At 36.5% G+C, this 20,791-nt stretch overlaps 1 protein-coding gene across 5 annotated transcripts in view; it reads right to left on the bottom strand.

Moving 5' to 3' along the window:
* sorcs2 (sortilin-related VPS10 domain containing receptor 2) overlaps positions 1 to 20,791 on the bottom strand; it is a 387,417-nt gene that overhangs the window by 67,063 nt on the left and 299,563 nt on the right. For all 5 annotated transcript variants that reach the window (XM_085400490.1, XM_085400491.1, XM_085400492.1 and 2 more), the window contains 3 exons: positions 18,581 to 18,745; positions 14,969 to 15,042; positions 4,704 to 4,768 (listed from right to left, as the gene is read on the bottom strand). In XM_085400490.1, coding sequence (XP_085256616.1) covers positions 4,704 to 4,768; positions 14,969 to 15,042; positions 18,581 to 18,745 — 304 coding nt within the window. The remainder of the gene's footprint in view (positions 1 to 4,703; positions 4,769 to 14,968; positions 15,043 to 18,580; positions 18,746 to 20,791) is intronic.

The following is a 20,791-nucleotide window of genomic DNA, read 5'->3' as shown; positions in this document are numbered from 1 at the left end:
GAATATTACCATGGTCATTCTCAGGGCATATCTCATTTTGACTTTGTGTGTGTGTGTGTGTGTGTGTGTGTGTGTGTGTGTGTGTGTGTGTGTATATATATACACACACACACACACACACACACACATATATATACACATACATATATATATACACACACATATATATATATATATATATATATATATATATATATATATATATATATATATATATATATATATATATATATATACATACACACATATATGTATATATACATATATATATATATATACATATATATATATATATACATATTATATATACTGTATATATATATATACACATACACATACACACACAAAGTCAAAATGAGATATGCCCTGAGAATGACCATGGTCTCTGTATATATATATATATGACAGAGAGGATGACTCTTTCTCCATGTCCTTTGCTAAACAGAATGGATATTAATCTACCTGGTTTAAAAATTCATAAAAGACAGTTTTACAGATGTCTGTGTTATAATGCACCATATCAAGTCACCTTCATTCACATGTGGTACATCCTATCTTCTTTATATTGATGTCTTTTACTACTTTTTTTTCTAAAGTATTATCTTAGTAGAATAAAATCAACATACAACTACATAAAAGAAAATTCAAATCGGTTCAGCCTCAGGATGACGCAACTTCATATCGCATGACTGAGTCAATTCTTTTCATCAGCACTGTACTTTTCCTCCTCTGCTTTGTCTTTGTTCAGGAGGTGTGTGGAGTGGCTAATTTATTGAAAAGCCCAGACATTTAATCAAAGCAGCATACGGTGGAGAACTCATTAAAAAACTATTAGATTGGACTAAGTGTTCAATTCCAGCTTGTGGCACACTCATTTCTTCATGCCACTTGCTGTCCTCACATACCTGCAACCACACTCACATGGTGAAATTGGGTGGTATGACGAGGAAAACAGCAACAGGGAAACAGGGCATAGCTAAAGGGATATTATTGAGACTGTGACTATTTAAAAAATACAGAAAGCAATACATGTAATACTTGTAGAGACATGTACACATTTACAGTACTCCTAACATTACAGCGTCAATATGTGCATGAACAAGATACTCTCATGCTTTCTTGCCCTTCAATCTCCCTAATGACAAACTAATATACAAAGACACACTACCAGCTAGCATCTCTGTGCACACATGGCTCATCCATCAATCGACCACCCCATCTCCTAGGAGACTTTCCTCCCACCCCTCCAGCCCTTCTCAAACATCAGACAGCAGTCCTGGGAGCTGAGGGCAGGGCCACAGTTCCTCATCTCTCCTGTGTCCTTTTTGGTAGCATGCCACTGTTTAACCTTGGCCATGCTACGCATGACAGGGTTGGAGCAGAGGATTTGGGGGAACAGGGTGAACAGATTGGTTTAGCATGCCTGGTCGCTCCCGCCTTCCTCAACTATCTATCTGGGCACAGAAGCAAGGAGAGGAAGAGGGAGGAGAATGAGAAAGATGAGGCCATGTGCCCCAGGAAGAGCTCCCCTAACTGGGCAGTCAGCCCAGACAGACAGCCTCTCATCTTCACTATCCACAAACACAGGGAGCTTTGTTCAGCCCGACAGATTTCACAATGCAGGCAGCATCTTTCTGTGTGTGGGTTAAAAGATTGCTCGTCTCCTCCTCAAGAGGTTCAGATTTTAATGGCCATTTATAATAGGGAGGTTTATTGAGAATGGAACAGCAAATATAATAAACACATCCTTCATTGTGCCCTTCAGAGTCTGCCACTCCTATCTGACTTTGCCTGCTCAGGTTTATTTAGAGGTTATAGTTTAGAATTTAGGATTATAGTTTGGGAGACTGAGAGAAGATGAAGTCAAGATGTGAATAAAGAGTCTGAACATTTGCCACCTTCATTGACAAATGCACAATCTCAAATACACATTTCTATTACCCTCTTGGCCCTCTGTGTGGAGGTGTTCGTCTGTCACTCAGGAGATATGATAATCCAAATTCACTGGTGTGAGTATTTAGCTTATCCATTAATTCCCTACTGACCCCTCACACATAAACACTACCAACACTCCCACACCAAGGTCATTCGGTAATCTCTTCTTTTACTTGCTTTTACATTGTAGTGCTAGCGCTGCCTGGATAGGTAAAACACATTATCCTCTACCTCAAGAATTCTTAAAGAGAAGTTGATCCTCATGTCATAGTTGTAATTAATCACAATTAATAGCAATTACTTGATCAATAGCCTGGTTTCAATTACTTTTTTTTTTCAACTTAATATTTACGCTTGTAACTGACATTTATGCAATATAATGAAGTAAATGCAGAATAACCACAAAGAATGTATGCTTAAATTCAAAGAGAATTTAAATAGTTTTCTTGCATCTTTTAACACAGGTTATTTTCTGTGAAACTTTTTTAAAAACCTATATACTAATAGGTAAGTATACACCAATATATAATATATATTAGTGCTGTCAAACAATTAAAATGTTTAATCAGATTCATCACAGGGTTACAGTGGATTAATTTTGATTAATCACAATTAAATATCATTCATTTTTATTCTATATTAATCGCATTTCATTTTGCATGAGCAAACAGACTCAAGAAAAAAGGGAGAATGTACGCACTTTCATGTTGCAATCCACTTGGCAATTGTGTCAGTCAACATGTCTGAGGCAGTGTTGCCAACTCCTCAGTAAGGAAAATCGCTATTGGTTATCCTAAAAGTCGCTAAATGACATCATAACCTAATTTGCATAATTGGTCATGCTAATATAATTGTAACCTACGCTGTTGGAGAGAGAAATAACATCGTGGAAGAAACATAAAGTGAGCAAAAAACGTCCTAAATGCATTTAGAATTTATTTAGAACTACAAATTAAATTTCGTTTAACAATTATTGTTTTTTAATGTCACAATTCCAACCCTGCTCCTTTATCCGGGCTTCGACTGGCAAAAGTGACCCGAAATAGGCACTCTGGTGGAGTTACTTTATGTGTGTGTGTGTTTATAAGTAGTTTTAAACCTTGTGATCCACAAAACAGCATGAGAGTAAAAGAAGAACTGACTGCATTACAGTCAGTGCGGGAGCAGCGGCTTCGCTCATGCGCGGTTCATTTGCAGTTTGGACGCATAGGTGTGAACATCTCCTGCAGCTGGGGGAGGACTATCCTCCGCCCGTGAGCGCTTTAGCACGGGTGAGGTGACCACGGCAGCACTGCTGCTTGTTGAGAGTAAGAGCAATACGCCCTTTCACGTTAAAAAGTCGTCATAAGTAAGTCTCCAATAACACCAGAAAAAGTCGCCAGATTTGTCGCTAGAAGCTTTTTAGAAAAAAAGTCGCTAAGGGGGTCTGAAAACCCGCCAAATATAGCGACAAAGTCGCTAAGTTGGCAACACTGGTCTGAGGTAGACTTACTGAGTCCCCGATTCTCCGTGAGTGGTTTGTCGCAAGCTTGGTGACGCGTTAGCCAAAGTCCTAGCAGCATCCCCGGCTAACGTATGCTTCACGTCAGTGTGATATTTTAAGCTGGAAGTGCTTCGGTAAAAAGAAAATTCCTTCTTGCATAATTTGCATAATACTTTATGTCGGTTGACTGTTCCGTCTTGTTATTTCTTTAATACTCAAATTTCCATTGAGAGGGCCAATGTGCGTTTATCATCTTCCATATTGAGTTGATTGGTTCAGCTGCCCATCACTACCAGATCAGCTGCCCATTTGCGCATGTGCAAAGGTAACTCTATTTGGACAAACTACCCGAAATGCATTGACAGAAACATTTTAGGGATTTTGAGTCATTCTGCACTCCAGATGCGTTAATTGCGCTAAAAAAAAAAGTATCACATTGACCGTGATGGCAGATGAATTTGCATTAACATGTTAATTTTCACAGCACTAATTATTTCCTTTTGGTTTTGCCTTAAGGCTATTATTAATTCTGTCCTTCCCTGAATTCAGAGTGAGTTCTCTTGTGCCTTTAGTTGGGTTCTTTGTTATTTTAACAGTTTAAAATTAGTTGTCTCTTGTGTCTTCCTTTAAGCTTTTTTTTTTTTTTTTTTTTTTGCCTGTCCCGTTTGGCTCTTTTGCCATCAGAATTGTTGTCTAAAGGCAAAGAAAGATGCCCAACGGATTTACTTTACCGGATTTACTTCCTTTAAGCTTGACTTCATCCCCTGTGATTGTCTTGATTACTGTCACCTATGTCTCATTACCCTCCTGTTTCTAGTTAAAGTGTATATATAGTCCTGTGCTTCTCCTTAGACTTGTCTGTAGTCTTTATCTTCCTCTGTTTGCTCTTAGTTTTGCCTGTTTCCCTGCAAAGACCTTAAAGTTCTGCTTGTATTCGGATTTGGCTGTAGGCATTGCATTCAACCTAATAAAGGTTCACCTTTTTGTTTAAAATCCTGTATTTTGGTCCTCTACCCATCAGCTTGTGATAGTGCCAGTTAATGTATTTTAATAACATGCTTTTAAACCCAAGAAAGAATACACCTGGTAGCATTTCAAATTTCAAGTCTCTTTGCTGATTAGCTGTTTGCTATTAGTAGTATAAAATTGGACCAAAGCTAAACCTTGTGCTTTATTTTACCTCTAGATTTATATCAACTTATAGAAATTCTAATAAACTTTGATCTTCTCTGACCAAGTGCTAACATTATAACAAGATGAGTGGGCTAGTGGAAGATCACTGCACCTCCACTTGTATCTTGCATCTCCATGTGCACCAGATCAGGATCCACATCCACACCAGATACAGACCTGGAACACAGAAGACAATCATGTCAGATGTAGATCAGACTTCAAGCTTAAAACCACATATGACTAGTCCAAGCAACACAACAGTAAAGCACAGTCAATACAATATGTTTTTTTTAATAATAACAATTTGTCACTTTAATGTTTTTAGAATTTTACTTCTATATTTCCCTTTTTTACATTTTCTAATTTTAATATTGGAGCAAGACAGAAAATATGGAGAAATAAAACATGGAACAAATGGCATGACCGCACAAATTCGCTGCATTCTGTCAAATGATGTGTGTTTTAGATGTTCACATAACATGGTGAACCCAGGAAAACGTTTTTATTCATGACTCAAACCTGTTAGGGTGGTGGATGGATGTAAATGTAGAAACATTTAAGTTTGAGTGTATCATTTTAATCTTTTAAATTCAAAATCAAAGGTTAAGAAATGCTTTCCACTGTTTTTATGGAATTACCAATGTTATATGTCTAAGTTTGCAGGGGAAGACCATCTAGAACTAAACCATTCAATCATAATTTTAGACAACTTGTACACGTTGATTTCTACGCTAATTTTATTTTAGCCAATCCAGACAAAGCCCCTCCCACTACCCTGAATTCGATAGGCAGAAAATGTATGGCTGGATGGATAATATGTTATAATGTACAGTCACTGTCCACAACCCCTTTTTTCACTGGTCAGCACTTCCTGGAAAATGCACTTATCCTAACTCATGTTAACGTAGTATACTTTAAAACCATCAAAATGTTCATATGCTCCTTTTTAAAAGCACACGGATGTATACAAAAGTGCATTTGCTCTGTCTGCCCTTCAGTGAGTGGTAAACTAAACAGTTCATCTGAGTAGAACTGCATAATGTAGTCTGTAAAATATCCCCCTGGCCAGTAAAGACACAGTGGAGATTTAAAACCTTGTTACTTTTCCTATAAAGAGATTTTACAAGCAATTAGCAGACTGTGAGGGGAAGGGGAAGCAAGGTAGGAAAAGAGTTATGAGGGGTAAGGAATATCAGTCATATTGTAGGTAAAGAGAGAGCTCATAGAGGACGCTTCAGAAAAAACACTACCCACGTGAAACAGTTTACTTAAAAAATCTTATGTATTACTTTAAATAAGTTACACATTAATAAGTAATAAATAAGTCACATTTCTTTCAGCATTAGAATAATTATCACTCACTGCTTGTTTTTCATTGCTGGGATGATACACATACGTCTCATACTCTATACATGGTGCAGGTAAAATATATATTTCTTATTAAAAACATTATTAAAAGTATTCTAAAAATTATTTGGTCGTACTAAATGCAAATGACATTTCAAAATTTTGCCAATGGTACGTTATTGTTTGTGCAATACATAAAACTTAACTTGATTGAATGGAATAAAGTGGTCATTAATAGCCAATTCAAAATCAAGTCTATTATCCAGAAAGTCTTTTCTGTTTAACAAAAACAGCTGCCAACAAATGTGGTTCATCTACAAAACCAAGTTTGCTTCTGGGCTCAGTCCAGTTACTGCTAGTCAGATGTCTATGGAATGGGTTATACACCCATCGTACAAATATAAGAGGTCACCACAATTTAAACAGTGGATGATGAAAAGCGACTGCAGAAACAAGAAGAAGAGAACTCATTATCCATCTGTTAGCCTGATATCAGAAAGAATGTTCAGCTTGTTAAGGGGCATATGAAGGAATGACTGGCAGCAGAGACTATGATGAAATGTCAGTGATGTATAGTGATTTATACCAATGACAGTTAAACTTTTCTAATAGAGCGACTGAAGTGAGCACAGCTTAGAGTAGGGGGTCCATTTCAGCTTATCACAGCGGTAAAGAGAATATAGGAGAACTACTTATGTAAGCCTTAGAATGGGACTAGGGACCAGCTATCAGCTACAAAACAGCACGTCCATATTTACCTTCAGTATGGTATTGTGTCCACTTTAACAGATTTCTTTTTAAAGACTGACTTTTACCCTGGACAGCAGAGTATCCAAGAAAGGAGGGACAGAGAGCAATAACATGGAATAACATGTCCAGAAGCAGAATCAAACCTGGATCTCTGGAGTAGCCTTTCAGCATATAGTTCACCTGTTTAATCCACTCTAATAGATTTCCATTGGCATGTACCTCAATGTAATTTATTTTGCGTTGACACTAATGCACAGCAATGCCGAAATACTCCTTTTGCCAGGTTTTAGGATGTTCCTCTTCTTGTTAGTCGCCAATCAGGCTTTAAGCAAACACTGGGCATTTGAAATGTCCTTATCAATAGCTAAATCTTTGTCTGCCTGACATTTGCAGTTTTCTTTTCTTTTCTTTTTTTTTTTAACTTTCTGTATTTATTTTTACTGTATATATACTTTAAGGTTCTGGACCTGATCAAGAGTCTTGCTGCTTGTTCCCATCTATTAGAAAACCCATGAGCAAACGTCCCATGTCCTCCTTGACCTACCTTGGAAACTTGCATGTTTCTTTGGATAGAAGTGTCAGCTCCAAGCATGCAATGTGAATTCAGACTGAAGGTGAATTTGCACTTTGAGAAATGTTACCCCTCGGCCATCTAGTGAATGATTTCAATGGACTGAATGGCTTTAATGGAATCTTCTACCACTGCCGTGCAGATGACACCCAGTGACACTTTTCTGTCAAGCCCAAAACCTTGACAGCCTCTTGACATTGTTGTACCCAAACTGTGGAACAGCCTTCCTCAGACTATTAAAACAGCAGATTCTGTTATTTGTTTTAAAACAACTGCTGAAAACTCATTTTTTATAGGTTAGTGTTTCCTTAATCTTTTCACCTTCATTTTTTGGCCATAGTTTGCAACCATGCATACATGTATGTGTGTATGATGGAACAAAAGAGCATGTCTGTTTTTGTGTCTGTATGTTCAAACATGTACACTTATCTCCTGTACATATATATCTCTGTTTTGAAAAGTGCTATACAAATAAATTCTTCTTCTTCTTCTCGTTATTATTATTATTATACAAGCTGTTTTCTTCACCTATTCTTAAACATTTTACTTTTGTTTTTAGTTGTCAGCCTTGCAATGTCAGTTTAATTTCAATAAACAGCTTTTTCATTTTATTGAGAATGACAAACAAAACGTTTACAACCTAGCATCACAAAAACAAGGTCCACTGGAACACATTTAGCTAGACCAGCCTAAAGGCAGATTGATTTTAATGTGATATTTTTTGTGTGATTTATGTGCACTTGCAGGAAGACTTCTGGTCTCTGCTATTCCTGTTACAGCTGATATGACTGGCTAAATTCAGATCCCAAAACTCTAACAACATGCATTTACAGTGTGTATGTATGTAAAACCTTAGCCACATATATAAACTTTTGAATGGAGGACCACAATCTTTATGATATTAGTGGTATGGAGCTCAGTTTCCTATAATCAATAGTTATATAGAAAACAAAAACAAAACAAAACAAATCAAATAAACTAAAAAAATAAAACCACCAAAACAATTCTTGGTATTTAGTTAAACATAGACAATTCACAGGCAGTCACACAGACAGACAAAATTGCACAGGAACCATTTATTGGAAAAACAATAGTCAGTAAAGTCAGTAATTCATCCATTCCATATAGACAATTAGGACCAAGCTTTGTAAAGATCAAAGTAAAAGTTTTGTAAAGACCAACTGAAGCAATAGGCCACTGGCTATATGATGGCACTTGGCGAGGGGTATTAAGTCAAGCGGTCAGCAATTTTTGCCAGTTTAATCTGCTCTTATATTGTATGGTTAAATGGTCACTCTGTTTTCCAGGTGTTTCTGAGTAAATATTGGATGGGTAGCCAATATTTAAAGGTTAAGATTTTGGAGCCATTTTTCATGGTTTCCAAAATATGAATTTTGAAAACAAGTCCATAACTTTTAATCTTGTGCCACTATTAAGTCAAAACCAAATGTTATTCACAGAAAAACAAAAAAAATGTTTAATCCACAAGTTACAGTAAGAATTACATAATATAGCTCTCATTGCAGGGGTCTAAAACCCAGAGCCAACTCTTACTTGAGTATGTAACTTAAGTCTAAAAAAGGAAGCACTTAGGGTGTTTCTCTTCCTATATGGCACCCTTCCACAATCTCTCAATTTTTACATTGCAGAGAGGATGATTTGTGAGTTAGCACTGGTGGTATAAATCATAGTTGCTTGGGTGTGTGAACCAGCTCATTTAATATTTGCAAAGAGAGGACAGGAACTCCTTCAGAAATGCCTTTCTGACCTTTAAAAGATGGGAAAGAGGGACTCAATAGTATTTGAATGCTGCACATTTGAACTTATAATTTTACAATAATGCCTATTTTACATGAATGAGTAACATGAAGCTTAATTCAAATGGGAGAAAATGGTAAAAGAAAACAGATGAATAGAAGAATGAAAAAGGAGATAAAATATGAAGACTAGAGTTAGGAGGAGACATACTGGAAGATATATGATCGTGAAAGCTGTGAAATATTACATGTGACAATAAGAGCCATTTACTTTCTTCTGCTTTCTGTTTCTCTCTGGGATGAGATGACAGCCTTATTATAAAACACTCTGCAGTAATTTCCCACAATTTTGACCCCTGTGCATTACAACCAACGTGAGCATTGAAAGGATAGGAAACACCTGACCTCGAAAAGATTCCTATCCAAGCAGGTTTTTCAGGTTTGCTTCTGAGCAAAGTTTCTTTTTTTTTTTAAAGTATATTGCCTCACATCAGCTCTACCAATCTATTGAAGGTTGTTTACCTTGGTTAACTTTAATAGATTAATGATTGTTAAGATAGAAATCCACAGTTTTCATGCAAAATGCAATGCATAGTTGTACTTGGGATGTAAATTACCCCTCTCGTCTAAGTTGTTGCATTTGCTAAAAAGTTTGTTTTATCCCTGGTGGGAGTCATTTTCACATATTTATTAACTCTTAAAAGAAAAATCTGCTGCTCTTAGTAAATGAAACAGGATGCCTCCTTCCTGCCATCTGGAGATTTATGTATAAAAGACAATGGTGCTTTGCAGGAAAACCGAAAAATCTACCATCACAGCAACCTCTCTCTCTCTACCTCTTGGTGTGTTTGCTTGTTGCTCTGTGTATATGTGTCTGCTTACTCCACGTTACCTTAGGGGGGCAGGATCCTCCTGGGATCTCAGCCCTCGCCCTGATGTGCCTCAAGCAATCAAGCACCTGTGAATCAGCTGGCAATCAGCTGACTGCTATTTAAACTGGGACCTGACCTTCAGTCTCTGTCTGAGTGTTGTCCAACTGTCGTAGTGATTGCCTTGCCCATCTGTAAGTCTCTTTCATTATTGTTAGCACAAAGATTTCAAATGTTAGCTGTGGTTACCTGTGGAGAGTGTTTTGCATGGCTGAGAGAAGAGATTCTGTCCTGGGAACACTGGAGATCAGATGCTGGATTTTGTAAATACAAGACTTTTGAACTAAGAACTGCTGAAAGACTTTATAAATAGCACAACTCTCCTGCACTGTAAATAAAGCCACTGCAATGTCATTGATTTCATAATAAATATTAAAGCTGGTCAAATAATACCAGTGAAAGCCATTTAAAACTATTTATATTGTTCTATGAGAGAGAGCGAGAGAGAGAGAAACACACACACACACACCTGGTCTTGCCCCCCCCTCTCTCTCCACCACTTGGCAATGGCCAATTTTTTTTTTTTATGTTTGTGTAATGTTAATCCACCAATGTTGTTGGTTGTTCAAGCTCTTTAAATGAAATTATATTATTAATGTTAGAATATAATTTTGTTGTTTTTCATTCATATTTTGTTTCATTTTCATCAAATTTAATGTTTTACAATATAAAACAGAAGAAAATTTTAAAGCATATTAATTTTCTTTGATTAAGTTGGCAAATTACTGAAAATTTTCTGAACAGAACATTTTGTGCTTGAATGCTTGATTAATTTCTGATAAATCCAGTCTGCCAGCTCAAATGTGGGTATAAAATGTGAATTCAGTTTGAAATTCCTCCTCATTTTAAAATGGGAACATGCAGAGAGCTCTTTGAAAAGGGAATAGTCTACATTGAAGCACTTTGTGATGCTGTGATGGTCTTTGAGACAAATAGAGCAAGACTTCAAGTGTTCTCACAGTGTGGTCAAGTGTGCTTTGGAGTCTGGCCCTTACAGAATGCACCAAGGAAGAGGAAGAAATGAAAGCTGACTGAAGCAGATCTCAGGCACCTTAAGACTTTAAGTAGTATAGACAGAAGGAGGACCACTGCTGCTTCAGGCAGCAAAAAAGGTAAATGTTTTTAGATCATATTATAAGAAAGTCTCCAGACTGACCATAAGCAAATGACTGAATGAACAAGGCTGAAGGGAAACTTAACTTCTAAGAAGCCATTATCTGTGCAATGTCACAAATTGCACAGATTGCAAACATCCACAAAAATTTTGATGCTAGCATAATATAATGAACAAAAAATTCTAGCAAATCACCTTGGTTCATCAAGATGTAGACTGAAATGGATTGCTCATGGGTTTATATACCAACATGAGAATGACCCAAAACATATTTCAAAACTGTGCACAAACTATGTGAAAAAGGAATCTAGAGAACTAGAACTGTTGGACTGGCCAAGTCTAAGTCCAAACTTGAAAAATATTGAGCAGATTTGAGATTTGGTGGATTCGAAGACAGGTTGGACAAAAGTTCCATTGGGAAACTTTGTGGGACAAACCAAAAACTATTTGTTTTTGACAGATTTTTAAAATATGTATTTTCCTGTTTTTATGACAGGTGGTTATCTATCCATCCAGCACATAACAGCAGGGTGCAAGATGCTAGCAGGCAGGGCATACATGGAACGCCATAACCAAGTGATTTGGATAGTATACAGGAACACCTGTGCCAGGTATAGCAAGGATGTTCCAAAGTCAAAACGGGATTTGCATTCTCAACGACCAAGGTAAGTTTCTGTGGAACTTCCAGATACAGACGGAAAAACCGGACATGGTAGTGGTGGACAATCAGAGGAAGACAGTAATAGTGATAGATGTAGCGATACCGAATGACAGCAACATCAAGAAGAAGGAACACGAGAAGTTGGAGAAGTACTAAGGGCTCAGAGAAGAGCTCGAGAAGATGTGGAGGGCAAAGGTAACAGTGGTCCCAGTGGTAAACGGGACCCCAAGCTGGGCAAGTGGCTCCAGCAGATCCAGGAACAACTGAGATCTCTGTCTAGAAGAGCAAAGTCCTACACTGTAAAAAAAATCCTAATATAAAAGTATTTTACTGTGTATTTTACAGTTTTGTTCTGTTCTTCTAGAATATCATTAAATTTACATAAATGGACTGTGATTTCACATTTTAAATGTAAATTAACGTAAAATCACTGTAATGTAATAAAACATAATTTTCTTGTTGTCTAAATGTATCTGTCTGTACATATATGCATATTTAGATTGTTAAAATACATTCACAAATGTATCATGATTTCACAAATATTTGTCCGTTATTTGAAAGATTGAACTGTTAAATTCAAATGTAATGCTATGGAAAAATATATAAAATCATCATTGATCACAATCTTTTTCTACAGAATACAGAGTAAGTATGTATCTGTCAAGGTAAACAAGATAAGGTTCATCACAATCACCATCTTATGTTGGCATATTTAAATTATACATAAACTGATGTGGATGTCATTTCTTCTTCAACTGAAGGGCAAAATATAAAATTAAGGGAACAATTGTAATAATTCATATACTTAACGTTTTCTAATCTAGTATTTGACTTCTGTGGAGCAGCTGTAGCCCATTAGAGTTAGTTAGTGAGTTTTAAAAATGTTAGTAAGTGTAATTTTTTACGAAGCCCCATCTTCTCATTTTTATACTAATGTAACCCCCAGTTCTGCGCTTAATGAGTATTACTACTTTCAAAGAGACCTTTCTATTCTGGCGCCATAGGTTCTTATTGGATTGTGTATAATTTAAAACCTGAAATGAATGAAATTCTCATGGACTCAAACAAAGGACATGTCTTTGTGCTTGTCCTGTTAGGTCACTCTGTAGCATTTGATACTGTTGTTCACAATATTTTTCAACATAAATTTAGATTAAACTGTTAATCTCTGTTAAAATTGTTAAAGAAAATACATTCCAATGGTTTAAATTGTATGTACCTGATAGATTTTGTTCATGTAAGCTGATAGTCTTCTCCACAAAGTTTGTCATGGAGTTCCACAGGGTTCTGTGCTGGGATCCATACTTTTTTATATTATACATGCGTCCCTTAGAGAATATTATCAGAAAACACTGCATACATTTTTATTGCTACGTAGATAATACCCAGTATGATTCATTTTCGAAGCCAGATGACACAAGTCATATACTTTGGCTACTGGCATATTTTAAAGACATAAGGATGTCCCATAATTTCCTTCCAATATTCAGACAAAACTGAGGTTATTATATGTTTAATTGCATTCTGAATCTGGTTGGCATTACCATACCAGGATAAGTCATATATAATGTCATAATGTGCATATTAAACAATTATGTAGAACTTGTTTCTTTCTTCTGCACGATATCTCTGTCTTATATCTGCATTCATTATTTTTATGCTGGACTATTGTTTTTTATCGTTATCAGGTCATTCTTAAAGTTCACTAAGCCCCCAGTTAATCCAAAATGCTGTTGCCAGAGTACTGACAGGGATGATAAAGCGAGTTCATTCTTGTCCAATATTAGCTTCTCTTCAGCGGCACCCAGTTAAATCCTTCAAATAGAGCCTTCAACTTTCAGCAGGCCTCCTTCCTGTGGAACCAGCTTCCAGTTTGTTTTCATGAGACATACAGCCTCTCTACTTTTAAGAAAACTTTCCTTTTTGATAAAGCTAACAGTTAAGGCTAGACATATGACCCGTTATGTAGCTATAGGATCAAAGTCCTAAGAGACTTGATGCGATGAACTAAGCAGTTCTTCACCATTCAGCTCTCACTCTCCCCACATATTTATATACCAGTGGAGCCATATAAATACTTTTTAACTTTTTTTGATAGATAACCTGGCATTCCCTGAGCCCTGGCTCTGCCAGAGGTTGTCCTTTCTACAACTGCAAACTTGTCTAGGGGTTGCTTGATTGTTGAGGTTTTCTCCAGAATAATGTAGGCTTCTTACCTTACAATGTGACTGTTATTGTGATTTGGTACTAAATTGAACTTAAGTGAACTGAAATAACCTTAAGCAGTTCAAATTTTCTTTTCGTCTGTGTTTATTATAGCCTTCAACACCCATCTCAAAGTAAATTCAAAATAAAGTCCTTGTACTTGTATTTTCATTCCTCTCTTCCTTAACTTATCGGGATCCTTGCAAAACACTGACATATGTTCAAGAACCAGTATTAATCATCTTTGCATAAAGAAACAGAAAATTTTCTGTTTGGTTGCAACCTTAATTCTCACAGTTTCTAAAACTATATATCAGTGAAGAAGTTATCAGAGGCCTGTAGAGCAAACCTAGAGACTGAGTCAGGCAAGTGTGGTACTGTCAGGTTTATCCTTTGGTTTTCAGGGTAAACACAAAGGTTATCTTCTTAATGGGTACACCGCCATGGTAAGATATGCTGCAGGCCTAATATGCTCTGGTGCATGTTATCCTTTAGAAAAGACACGAACATGTACAAAACCACAACATAATTACCAATCAGTTCTTTCCAACAAAATCCCTAGAACTTCAGTATTTAGGTAGTAGAAAGGAGTGTAGTTCTAGAGATAGTATTTGTCTTTATCTGACAAGCATCAATAAGAAATGGAGATTCTTAGGGAACAACGGCATTCCCTTCTTTTTAAATCACACATTCTTATGTACCAACTTGCAGATGTATTATCTGTTTAACATCTTTCAATATTTTTAATATAGTCTCTTCATTTGTAAATTATACTGCTTTGCTGCAAGTAGACTAGTCCGTGTCTATGATTAATCAAATTGCACAGTTTTATGTGACCAGACTCATAAAAAGAAGAATCTGGGTTGACTGATCCACCTTCAGTTACTGATGTTGCTGTTGTTTGAATAAGTGACTCGAAATAAGAAAAAGATATCCTGGGTATCATGAACTTGCTTAGTAATGCTGGCCCCAGCTGTGATACAAACACAGCTGCATTCTTGGCATCTTATCCATCAAATGTTATAAAATTAAGTTAGACTGACCAGAAAACTCTGTCCTTTGTCACTCTCTCCTGCAGTAATGTCCACTTGCGGCCCAGATCTGCTGAAGCAAAGAGCTGGACAAAAAAAACAAAAAACCCCACACAATTAGACAGAAAAAAGCACAATTTCCATGTAGCATAATGTATCTCCAGATTATTGCCAGCTGTTTATTTTACAATGGAGGTCACTATAGAAAATTATTCATCCAATCAATTTACTACATTTCATACATTAAAACTGAGCTCACATATTAATCATAACAGGTTTGGCAGCCGTGTGTGTCAGCGTGACAAGGTGTGTGCATTGAGTGTGTATTAGCTGACACACACACACACAAACAACACTTGCACCTTCTCATTCTGCTCAGCTCCTGCCTATCTCACTCATGGTCATCGGAAAATAAATGTAATCAGTGACGACAAGATAATCCTAAAGCACATTCTTTTGTCGCTGTGAAAAAGAGAAATGAAGGTTGACCTTGATGTAAATATGTGTCTGCCCTCACAAACCGTAATTTGAAAATGATCCTCACATCATTCTCCAGCTAAATGATTTTTTTGTTCTGTTTGAATGGATTCCTCGTTTCCATCTGCAGCCTGCCCATATGGAACAGATTAAAACCTAATTGAATTTCTTGCTTAATTATGTGTAAATTATTGAAGTGGAGGAGGAGTTGAGCCAATTCAAGCTTATTAACTATTCAAACTTATGTCTCACCTACTTAAATATCTTGAGCTTCATTTCCATTTTGGTTTTCAGGGTCTTTTTATTTAAGCCCAAACACCACTTTTTACATTGGGTTTTAATTACTTAATTAAATGTACAGCACTTTATGTCAGCTGTGGTTGTTTTAAAGTGCTTTATAAATAAAGTTGATGATGATGATGATGATGTTAATTCAGTCGGTGCAAAAAATAAGGACTTTGATGAATACAAGTAGTTGTTTGGTGGTTTGTGCAACAAAACAAAATGAAATTACATTTTGTTGATCTTGATAGATTGTTAAAGTGTTAATTTATTAGTTTTTAAAAAGGTATTATCCAAAAAAATGAATTCATAATATACAGATAAGTACAAAGACTGTGGCAGATAAACTAAACTAAACCATACTGATACCATATGAAAACAAACTGCCCTTTAATTCAATATTTTTAGTGTATGATTGGTGAATTACCCAGGTGTGGTGGTAGACAACAACGTGAAATATAGCTGCGCTGTCTCCAAAAGTACCTGGATGATTACCTGGATGAATACCTTACCTGTATGATTGAGTATGCATCAAGACATAGCTGTGCTGTTTCCACATAGGCGACTATAGTCAGCTAACATAATAACATAAAATAAAATACTTTGCTCTCTACGACAAAAATATCGCTATCTGCACTTTGGGCTTCCGACCTTTGTATATCACTGCCAGATCAGATATACTACCTTTGCACTACCTTTGTGTTATCACCATATCAGCTGTTAACATTAGCTTTGCTCAGAATTGGCCATTCCACATGTGTCCCCAAGTGATACATCTTTAAATTCCTTGGCTCTGCTTTGATCCCCTAACTAAAGCTACTGCTATAAAACAGTCAAATGCAGTGAGATGAACATCTCTCATTGCTTATTAATAAATCTGTTGATTGAGTGTTTCTAACCTACATGAGAAAGCAGCATTTTTGACCAACACTATTTTCATCTTGCAGGTTCTCTACACTGCTGCAGGCTTGAATGTCTTATCCACTGAATCATCTCATCTCTCGGCAAAAAGACATAAGTAATTCATTGGACAGCAATACGATGCCCTGGCTTTCGTGTTGGCTCAGACTGGAGTGACATGTTACAACTATGAAAGCAATTAACTTAAGCAGGATTAAAAACAACATAAAAAGCCATGCAGCTGAATTATTATGTGCTCTACAAGTGTGCATTGACGGTCATTAACCAGCACCTCAGGATCCTCCATCATTCATAGTTTAATTGTTTCTGTCTACTGTTAGTGCTTTTAATGATAGTGAAACTAAAAAAATATATAATGAAAAGGTTTTACATAAAATCGATATTAATCTATATTAATTGCACATGAAGTGAAATGTTTGTCTTTATATGCCTGTTTTGTTTTAATTTGGGTGATTATGGGTTTTGCTGTTCAAAATTAAAAAGTATGTGAGATAATGGATTATCTCGACTTAATATTTCCTTCTAAATTTGAGTAAATTATGTGTGTATCTCAGTCTAGTCGAGTGCAAGCAACTACATTCGAGGCTGCTGACTTGACAATTGTCCAGATGACCTTCACTGGGCAATCCACAAGGACAGTAAGCCCCATAAGGTCATTGCTGAATGTCTAGTCATTCGCTGAGTGCTGCATAGAATGTATGGAAAATTGGAACGCTTTGAAAGGATGAGTGGGGTAGGGAGAGGTGGACAAGAAACAGGGATAACTGCAGCCATTAGATGTTTGCTGAGAAAAGTCAGTGCAAGATCTGACAGCAACGTAATAAATATACATATTTAAACTTTTACCTTAAAAATAAAATTTAAAGCAAAAGTTTACATTCAGATTTCTATATACAAATAGATTTGTGGGTTATTTATAATTAAAAACATTGTTTTATGATATACGTTTTTATTTCTTCTTAGAACTTGCCAAAGGGTTTCCAACTAGAAGCCAAGTGTGACTACACTACAGAGGTGTGGACTCGAGTCACATGACTTGGACTCGAGTCAGACTCGAGTCATTAATTTTATGACTTTAGACTTGACTTGAAAAAATGTTCTAAGACTTGTGACTTGACTTGGACTTTTACACCAATGACCTGGGACTTGAATTGGACTTGAACCGGTTTACTTGAAAAGACTTGATATTTCACCCCAAATATAAAATTTAACATGCATATTATATAGAGATTGAAAATGTGACGTCATTCAGGGGTAAACCGCAAAGGATTCTGGGAACTCGTGGCAAGCAGTACTAGCACACGCAGGCTTTCAATTGAAATCAGTCACACAGCGATAAAAAGAAACACAAAAAATGGCAAGAAGCTGTTGTATTATTAACTGCAATAGCCGGTCGCATGACAGCCACGGGAAGCCGACGGGTAAAGAGATCGGTTGTTATCGGATTACGTTGTTGAAAAGAAATTGTTCGAGCCATGTTTCCGAAGTAACAAAGACGTGACGGATGGCCTGGATTGCAGCCATTCAAAGACCAAATATAACGTCCCAGAACACTCCAGCTCACAGGTTAGTCTGCTCCAAGCATTTACACGAAGGCAAGTCTTCTGTTGTAGTTAATATGTCATTTTCATAACATAATTGGTGATATAGGTTACAAGCAAGTCTGGCGCTGAACAGAAATCTGCTACACTATATCGTCACTGTGTTTGGATATGGTTATTGTTTAATTCATTTCACTTTAATTCAAGAATTACAGAACAGCATTACTGTGGTATGAAAAAACAACATATGACGTTTTTTTTCTGAGTTTAGTCGTAAATCTTGAGATATAATGCGCTGCTGCACGACAAAAGATTTGGTAACGTAACACCAACGATAACTCCTTGTGCATTTATTTCAGCTACAGAATCAAAAGTTTCTTTTATGTTTGTGTCTACAACCCACCCTGCCCTCCTTGCAATAGGCCAGCAGCTTGTCTTCTTCCTTGGGGTGGAAGATGAGCGTGTCAGGTGTGAAGTCGATGGACTGCCGCTGGAAGGAGGAACCTTCATCTGTGCTGATAAACAGCATTTGATCTCGTTCATTTATAGAGGAACCCACCAGAATTACCTGTAAGAGATGATAGAGAGAACAGCGAAGAAGAAAAGAAAGAAAAAGAAGAAAAAAGAAGGTCACAGGTGATACGGTCCAAAGCATCCTGCAACATATTTGGTGCTAAGTCAGCAGTCTGTTGAAAATATCCTCCTCATATCAGTACTTGTCCATGTTAATTCACCTGCATGCACTGAAAACCTGATAAATATGAATGCATTCACTGCCATGCATGCACATTCATTCAAGGCCATCCTCTGGAACAGAAAAACTTTCCATCAACCTTACAGGCGGCTTAAACCATGGCAACACTCTATTGATTATCTATTCAGACTTTTATAGCTCATAAAGTGAAAACATTAAATACAGGGGACACCAGGAACTGCCAACCCACCAATCACAATTATGTCCCAGACACTTGCAATAAGTGTCTCAATAGGGGAAATCGATAGGAACTAATGAACCAGTCATGTTCATTAACAGTGCGTGAGAGGTGGGAAGCTATCCCATGAGGGTTTTTGGTTGTTTACAGCAACTCCTTATAAAAAGTGTCCTCAGTCAGAGAAATGCAATAAAGTAACTAGCTGTATTGTTACTTAACAAATGTTTCAGCAAAGATTAATGGATGCAAACTAGAGATATAATTTTAATGAAAGGGATATTCAACATGTAATGGCTATTTAAAAAAATAAGTATTATGTGTGGGCAGAAACAATTGAGCAAACAAATAAATCAACTCATAGGAAATTGTCAAGGTACTTCCAATGCTTTTAATTCTTATTTTAAGACTGCATGCTTTTGTCCACGTACAAAGAAAGAAAAAAATCCCTTTTTAATGCCTATATTCCTCCTTCACTTCCAAAATAACCTTAATATTCAACCTTGCCGAAAGCAATTTGTATTCAATGGTATATTTAATAGTGTTTTCAAAGGTTACAGTAGCTCCTTCTAGAGGGAGTTCAGTACTTTAGTATTAGAAAAGAAAAGCTTCATATTTGTATGCTTATACTTGGGTAAATTTATTACACAAACCTGTAATAAATGCCTCTTACACAGCATGTTTGGCTCATCAAAGCGGGGAAAGCACAGTTTTAATAATGTTCACTTCAGTGTCCCAGTAGGCCAAGAAACTTATGGGTTATCTGCCTGATCTGGATTTCTTTCAGGGCCTTGTGTTACAGAAGATACTTTTAGTAATTTTTGAATAACCAGTCCATCGATCTCTTTGGTCAAAAATCAGTCACACCTGCTGGAGAGCATCCACACACTTGATGCTTTGACAACTAGACCTAAACTCAGAAATCGAATGGTTCCTTTAAATCGCCAGAAAACAAAAAACAGCAGGAAGGATGGGTTTTTTTCAGCAGGAAGCCAAAAAACCCCCAAAAAGATCAAATAAAATAAAAAAAGTATACTGTACAAGTTTAAAGCTCTTTAGGGCAGTGATTACACAAAATCTTGAGAGAGTACTTGAGAGATTTCTGTCTCCCTATCAAAGCAGGTAGGGAATAACCTGGAAATTTCAGGTTACATATTTGCTTCTAGAAGAGCATTGCTCATGTTCACAGAAATCTACTCCAGTAGTATTTCCTCTTTGTCCTTGCTGTCGATCTTTTCTTTTATTATCCTTTAATCCAACCTCTGTTTTGTTTTTATCTAAAGAAACACAAAGCTGGTGTAAAACCAGTGGCTATGTCCATCTTTTATACTGTCCGTTTCTAGAAAAAGAAAAAAATCATTACTACTTTTATAGCTAAACTAACACTGTTCTATTTTATTTTTTGTCCATATTTAATGTGTTCAGTGATTTGTATTATGTATGCCTATTTTCTGAACACATTTCTGGCAAATCTTCACCTGTCATTTCTTTTTATAGTCATCAGAACAGCTTCAATATCACAAAAGCCCTTACCCTAAACCTATAACTTCTTGATGCATGCTCAACTTTTCTCCCACAAAAACGCTAGGTCCGGATGAACAGAATCAACTTTTGGAGACTAAACCTATAACCATAACCTAATTGTAAACCTGACGCTAAAACTTGAGGGGACTGAGATTTTGGTC

This window comes from Rhamphochromis longiceps, linkage group LG3 (genome assembly GCF_057381845.1).
Source record: "Rhamphochromis longiceps isolate RC_006_pf linkage group LG3, R_longiceps_female_GT1.1, whole genome shotgun sequence".
NCBI lineage: Eukaryota > Metazoa > Chordata > Actinopteri > Cichliformes > Cichlidae > Rhamphochromis > Rhamphochromis longiceps.
This window is presented reverse-complemented; position numbering and strand designations above follow the sequence as displayed.